This window comes from Panicum virgatum, chromosome 9N, assembly GCF_016808335.1.
Source record: "Panicum virgatum strain AP13 chromosome 9N, P.virgatum_v5, whole genome shotgun sequence".
In the NCBI taxonomy this organism is placed as follows: Eukaryota; Viridiplantae; Streptophyta; class Magnoliopsida; order Poales; family Poaceae; genus Panicum; species Panicum virgatum.
In genome coordinates, this window is record NC_053153.1 from 644,257 (window position 1) to 650,941 (window position 6,685).

At 40.7% G+C, this 6,685-nt stretch overlaps 1 protein-coding gene across 3 annotated transcripts; it reads left to right on the plus strand.

The window, feature by feature from the left end:
* Positions 1-355: 355 nt before the first annotated feature.
* Positions 356-5,525, plus strand: LOC120687377 (inactive poly [ADP-ribose] polymerase RCD1-like). Of its 3 annotated transcripts, XM_039969350.1 has the most exons (8): positions 406-693; positions 1,258-1,582; positions 1,919-3,167; positions 3,374-3,615; positions 3,699-3,775; positions 4,528-4,707; positions 4,804-4,899; positions 5,163-5,519. In XM_039969350.1, exons 3-8 carry the CDS (start codon positions 2,077-2,079, stop codon positions 5,217-5,219), a joined length of 1,743 nt encoding a protein of 580 aa, XP_039825284.1. In that variant the 5' UTR covers positions 406-693; positions 1,258-1,582; positions 1,919-2,076; the 3' UTR covers positions 5,220-5,519. The 3 variants fall into 3 exon arrangements, with proteins under 3 accessions (XP_039825283.1, XP_039825285.1, XP_039825284.1); XM_039969349.1 differs by lacking the exon at positions 1,258-1,582 and having other exon boundaries at positions 356-693; positions 5,163-5,525; XM_039969351.1 differs by lacking the exon at positions 1,258-1,582 and having other exon boundaries at positions 396-693; positions 3,380-3,615; positions 5,163-5,506.
* Positions 5,526-6,685: the final 1,160 nt, after the last annotated feature.

Here is a 6,685-nt window from a genome sequence, read left to right on the forward strand (position 1 = left end):
ATCTAAACACAGGCCATGCAGTTTTTTTTTAAGAAAAGCAAAGCTTGCAGCCTTTTTGACGGGTTTGACATGAAAACAAACAAAAATCCCACAGCATGTACGAATCAAACAGTGGGTTAATTGGGTTGGGTGGTGCTATGGTGTGTGGACCGCGCCCTTAGAGAGGAGAGAGAGTGCGGATCCGGTTCGGCCCAATTGAGCACATCTCCAAGGGAAAGGGGAGACCCAGCCCACCACGTGAGCAGCCCACACCTTCCTCTTGCTGGAAGTCCACGCCCCCCTCCCCAAGAAACCCCAACCCCCACCGTCCGATGGCGCCCACAGGACGGGACCGACGGCCGACCGCCCCTGTCGGCCGTGGCTACATGTACCCCGGGGGCCGCCGCCTCGCCTCTCCCCTCTCCTCCTCTCGCCCACCGGAAGGCCACCCACAGGAAGGAAGGCGGAGGAGGAGGGCGGCGACGCCCCCCGCGGCTGCGCGCCCGTCGATTAAAAGAGGCCGGCCTATTCTATCCGCCCGTCGTCATCTACTCGTAGCCGGTGCTATATATGCTTGCCTGCCCTTCCTTCCCCTCATCTCTACTTTCTTTATCCGTTGATCGGGAGTCAAGAAGAATTGCTGCAATCCCTTTCGTATATAGCTAGCTACTGCTGCTTGACTAGACACCCAATCTGCCGCGGCGGGCCGATGAGGTACTGTTGCTGCTCTACTCATGCTCCTTCCGATTTTGCTTTCTGATCCCCTTAATTTGTGTGCCTTCTGATTCCTACATGGAATTCGGATTGTTCAACTTAGTCATAGAAATGATGATGTCTGATTCAGTGTTTATATATATAGTATCCTCTAGACCAATTCCCTTTCATCTAGTGACACAACAGGAAAGTGATTCTGTCTCAATCACTTTGATAGCAAAATTATAATTGTCCCTGCTGTTCATTTCATTTGTTGTCCTAGGCAACTGTACCCTTGGTTATGTAGCCTTAGTATATATTAATGTAGTCTTCAGCAGTCATCCGCGATATCATATTGTCTAATGTACAGTCAACAAAGGAAGGGGCTCTGCTCATCCTTTCTGTTAATTAGCAAAGTAGTATGTCTGTTGATTAGCACAGTAGTACTACGACTATTGATTAGCAAAGTAATGCGCCTGTTAATTAGCAAAGTAATGTTGTAAAGATGCTAGATAAGCATGGGGAAGTCTATTTGTGTAATGTTACTGTTTTTGCCTAATGAGCATAACAAGCTTTGCGCATCAGGACCTCAGGGGTCATCATCTATCTATATATTTGAGACTCTTGAGAGGACATAACAAGGTGTTTTTACTACTATGGAACTGTTCTGGGGGTGCTGCTACATCTACCATTTATGTGGCCTAGGCAATGGCCACAGAGAAGAGCCAAAGATAACCTGGCTTTTTTACAACACAGACATGCTGCTAATGCTTGCTGTGGCAGCCACTTCGGCTTCTCTCTTTTATTATCTGCTGCTGCCTTATTGTGGCTGCACCAGCCACCTACTGTACCTGGAGCAGCAGTTGCCAGAGAGAAGGTGTGAAGCACACACAACTTCACTCTGTGCAGGGTAAATAATCGCTCTGGTTGAGTTGTTTTATTAATTGCATTCAATTTGCAACCAAGAAAACTCCCTCGATTCAATTAAGCATTGATAACTTTAAATATTAAATAACATGGGAATTGGGGAAAATGGCCTTTACTTACATTAGGAAGAAATAGAATAGTAGCAATGTGTCAACAAGGAAATTTTTTAAGTTAACTACTTAACTCATGCATTTTGTGTTCTGTTATCATAAATAAATATTTGCTTACCACAACAGTTCCATTTTTGTCCTTCACTTGTGCTCTACAGTTATCTATCTCATTCATTTCTATTTCCTTCTTTTTTCCATTTTTGTCTCAGGTCCATTTCACTTACCGTTTTGGATGCGTGACTCGTTTTGGATTTTAAGCTAACAGAATAATCTAGATGTCAGTAGTTAGGACTGATAAACTGTTTTGACCTATTAGTGTAAATCTGTAAAGGAAATACCTGGTTTTGGTTGAGTCACTGTAAAGGAAATGGAACAGAGGAACATACTTGTATTGGATGAACATGTGCTCAAAGCCACTGATCGCAAGAGAAAGCATGAGACTGCTACAGAGTGTGCTGAGGCCAATGATGCAATGGGAGTTCAATGTAAGAAGTTCAATGAGGCCAATGATCCAAGAAAACACCTTGTTAGATTTGATGACAGAGCTCAATGTAAGAAGTCTAAAGTGACTTCCTGTGGGAGTGGAGGTATATTGGAGTCATATTGGAACTTTAAGACAAGTGGGCTCCCTGTGCGTGTGCTTTTCTACCAACATGGTGACTGGAGTGATTTTCCAGAGGATGTTGTCAATCTAGCACAACAAGACTTCCAGTTGAAGAGGCCAATTACTACTGCCGTGTTCCAGAACAAGCACATCTTGTTGGACTTCATTCATATGATTTGTCTAGATTATGAGATGACCACAAACAACCCACTAGCATGGGTTGATGATCATGGCAAAGGCTTCTTTCCAGATTTATCTGCTGTACTGTACACATCTAAACCATCTCAGCTCGAGAAAGGTGAAGCTGCTGAGCATGCTGGGATGTCTACTAGTGTAGCTGAAAGCTCAAGTTCAGTATCTGTTGGTGGAGTAGTATCTTATGATAAGAGGATCTATAATATTGTGGAGGACAAACTACAAACACATAACAAACTTGCTGGAGCTATTGGTGAAAATAAATCAGGTTCTTCAATCCATTTGAATGAATATTCTAGTGGAACTGTACAAGCTGCCACTGGCAAGCGAAACAGTGGTCCACGTGTTGATTCAGCCGTGCGAAAGTTGTTACTCCAAGGACTAGGCCAGCCTTTTAAGGAAAAGGATATTATTGGTATATATAGAACACCACTGCTAGATCAGCATGGGCAAGTACGTTCTGGTCTTTTCCAAGAGGAGGTCGAAGTGACCAAAAGCCGTCGTGGGAATGCAAATGTCCGTTATGCTTGGCTTCCTTGCTCGAGAGATAGTATGGAGGAGATGATGATGCAAGGCGCTTTGGAAATTGCAAAACCTCAGCAGGTCCACACACTTGGTCTTGGAACTTGTCTTGCTCCAGCAAACTGCTCAAATTCATGGTAAACATTTTTCCCGTTTCAGATTTATTGTATGTGCTCCTAGTCCTATGCCATAACTCATTTGATGTCTTTAGATCTACAAGTTATCCCTTTCATAAGTTTTTTCATTGCAACTACTAGTTTAAAACTTTATCTTTGCTACTCATGTCGTTTCTGTTGCTTTGATTAAATAATGCTTCTCAGTCTTACTTGAGGTTTATGTATAGTGCCAGCTATTCAGATTTCCATGAAGATGGCATCATCAGAATGATGTTATGTCGTGTAATAATGGGTAATGTTGAGGTTGTTTTGCCTGGATCAAATCAATTCCAGCCAAGCAATGAAAGTTTTGATAGTGGCGTGGACGATCTACAAAATCCAAAGTATTACATCATATGGGATGCTAATGTGCATAAACGGGTATATGCTGAATATGCTGTTATTGTCAAAGTACCTCCCATGATCAATGGTACTACTTTATGGATCTTTTTCTCTTCTATTTTCCTTGTGTGATATTATTTACCCAGCACAATTTATTTGGTGCTGCTGCAGAATATTTAGTCTCAAAGGATAGCGTGTCCAACATATCTGAGATCATAAGTTCTGGTTCTCCAGACAATCTAACTAAGGTATGCTTCTTGGGATTCAGCTTATGTGTTATCATTTGTAGGTCAATTTTAGCATCCTGTATATGAAGTGACACTCGTATGCCTAATATTTGTTGCATACTGCATGTTTTGTAGCACATACCTTGATGTATTGATCTATGACATGATTTAATGTAAAAGGATGTGAGCATATCTCCTTTGTACCATTTTCTTATTTTTTATTACCAAATAATGACCCAACATTTAAATAGGTTGGCATTTAAATAGGTCTTCAAATGGCCATTACTGGAAATCCTGACCATGTAGTTGCCATGACTACTTGTTAAATTCTTTATTTCTGATAGTGCTCTACATAGATAAAAATGAATCCCGTAATTTATTTCAGTTTTAGTGTAAGTATAAGAAATTTTAGAATCATGGTAGGTCAGATTTTCCAAGTAAGAATGGAACAATGTCAGCTTATCGCTCATCTAGTCCTGAAAAATGGGGACGTTATACACTAAGATTTTATACTTTGACAAAAAAATGTGTGCTTTGTTCTGTATTATTTGGATGTAAATGAGAACTGTTGGAATGATTGGTGCTCTTTTTGTCCAACTTATCTGTACTACCCATCTTTGCCTGATGCCATCGGGTATGTTCTCCACAAAGTTAATACATAGTTGAATAGCTGACCATCTAGTCGCTGAGCTTACCTGAAGCAAAGTTTTGATTTAGCAATTTTCTTGTAATTTCCAGCTTTGCCATTTTCTTTTCTTGTTTGGTTCAATCAGGGGGATAGGTTCCAAACCTTGGTGTCATCTGCTGTTGGACAAGAAGCACCTAAGTTGTGGCGTGCTCCTAGGGCTCCCTCCTCACCATGGATGCCCTTTTCAATGCTTTTTGCTGCCATTTCTACAAAAGTACCTCGTTCAGACATGGACTTGGTCATCAGATACTATGAAGAGTTTAAGGTTGTAAATGTTCTTTTCCTCCCATTTGAGGTTTCCGGTTGGATTCATATGCTTAGTGGCATGCTAACCATTGTTTGCCTTGTAATTTCGAAACAGAGTAAAAAGATTAGCAGGAGTGACTTGGTGATACGGATGAGGCAAATAATTGGTGATAAGATACTGGTTTCTACAGTAATGAGGCTTCAGCAGAAGGTATTTTTCTTTCCTTAGGTTGTGCTGCTGTTTAGTTTGACACTTATACTGTTTCCAAGTTCTTTCCATCAGGTGAGCTTGTTATGTATGTGCAAACAAGGCCCAAGGAAGTAACCAAAACTACACTGTCACCTATATATTAGTGTCAGTATTCCCCAAGGATCGCATATAATCTGACAATGGTTACATCGGTGATTTAGTGATGCATGTTGAACTGTGAGTATAACTAACAGTCCTAACTAGGGTGATGATGGCTTTTGCAGTTCCCACCGATGGCAGCAGCTGGGCTACCAAGAGCACTGGGAAGGCGGAGGGAGTGATATCACAGTTGTTTAAGCTAGCCTTATCTGGAGGATTAACGTACACAAATGCTTCGTCGACATGGCCAAACACAGCACTTGGAGTCGGGAGGAGGGAAGTCCCTCCATTATATTACATGGTGGTACTGTTGTAGTAGCAATCTGAGACTCAAAAACTATTTAGGTCTTGACAAATTAGAAACTCAGATAATAATAATTATTACTACTATATAGTAGTGTATTTCAGTCGGTTGCCTTGTGTGTAGTGTATATGTAACCTTAGATTGGTCAATGATTTCATGCATCCACCCGGTTCTCTTTCTTATACATTCATGAGTTTAGGGCGCGTTTAGTTCCTTCCCCAAAAAATTTTGGATGTCACGTCAGCACTTTGACCAGATGTTGGGAGGGTTTTTCGGACACTAATTAAAAAACTAATTTCAGAACTCACTTGAAAACCACGAGATGAATCTTTTGAGGCATTTGACCGCATCATTAGCACATGTGGGTTACTGTAGCACTTATGGCTAATCATGCCCTAATTAGGCTCAAAAGATTCGTCTCGTCGTGTACATCCAAACTGTGTAATTAGTTTTGTTATTTAATTACATTTAGTGCTTCATACATGTGTTCAATTATTTAATTACATTTAGTGCTTCATACATGTGTTCAAAGGGGAGGTGAAAATTTTTGGGTGAAAATTTTTGGGAACTAAACGGGGCCTTACTTTTTTTTTATGGGATATACATTCATGAGTTCACTGGCAGTGCTTGCAGCAGGCAGCAGTAATCGACTTGAATCAGAGGCAGCTTTATATCTTATTAGTTTCAGCCTCCCGGTTGTTAAGTTCCTTTAACATTTGGCGTTAAATAGTTTATTAGTGAGCGTAAACCTTCCGGGGTTTGTAGTATGCAACACTTTCCGAGGTTTGTAGCACTTTGTTCTGACCAATTGTCATCATTTGATAAACCGAGAAATGCTTTTATTCTCTCTTCAAGTAGAAATACAAATGGTTGCATGCGATGCTATGCTAATATTAATACCATCTGATATACTCCCTCCTTCCCTGTTTATAAGGCATACACGTATATCAAGATTCAAACCTTGTCATCTTTGACCAATAATTTGACTATTAAATTTTTATTTTTATAATGCAAATTTCATATGATTGGATTCATAATCAAATATATTTTACAATGATTATAAGTTTATAATCAAAAGTGATATAATATATGATAAATAAATGGTCAAAGTGTTGTTTAGAAGACCGTGTCATGTTCCACCATGCCTTATAAACGGGGAAGGAGGGAGTAATATATTATCACTGCAAAAACCAGGTTGACAGCAGGAGCATGTTGGGCCAATGCAAGACGGCGGCCGGCGTGCCAAAAGAGTAGTAGTTGCGTGTTCGATCACGAGGTCGTTGATGGCCTATACATACATCATGAGTCAGATGCTACTGTAGGTATCTACAGTCTGTCAGCATG

Bases quoted from the DNA above. Each gene is read 5' to 3' on its own strand.
- LOC120687377 (XM_039969349.1), top strand. From the start codon at position 2,077: ATGGAACAGAGGAACATACTTGTATTGGATGAACATGTGCTCAAAGCC. The intron at 3,616-3,698 runs GTACTACTTTAT...GTGCTGCTGCAG, and splicing joins AGTACCTCCCATGATCAATG to AATATTTAGTCTCAAAGGAT. The intron at 4,708-4,803 runs GTTGTAAATGTT...ATTTCGAAACAG, and splicing joins GATACTATGAAGAGTTTAAG to AGTAAAAAGATTAGCAGGAG.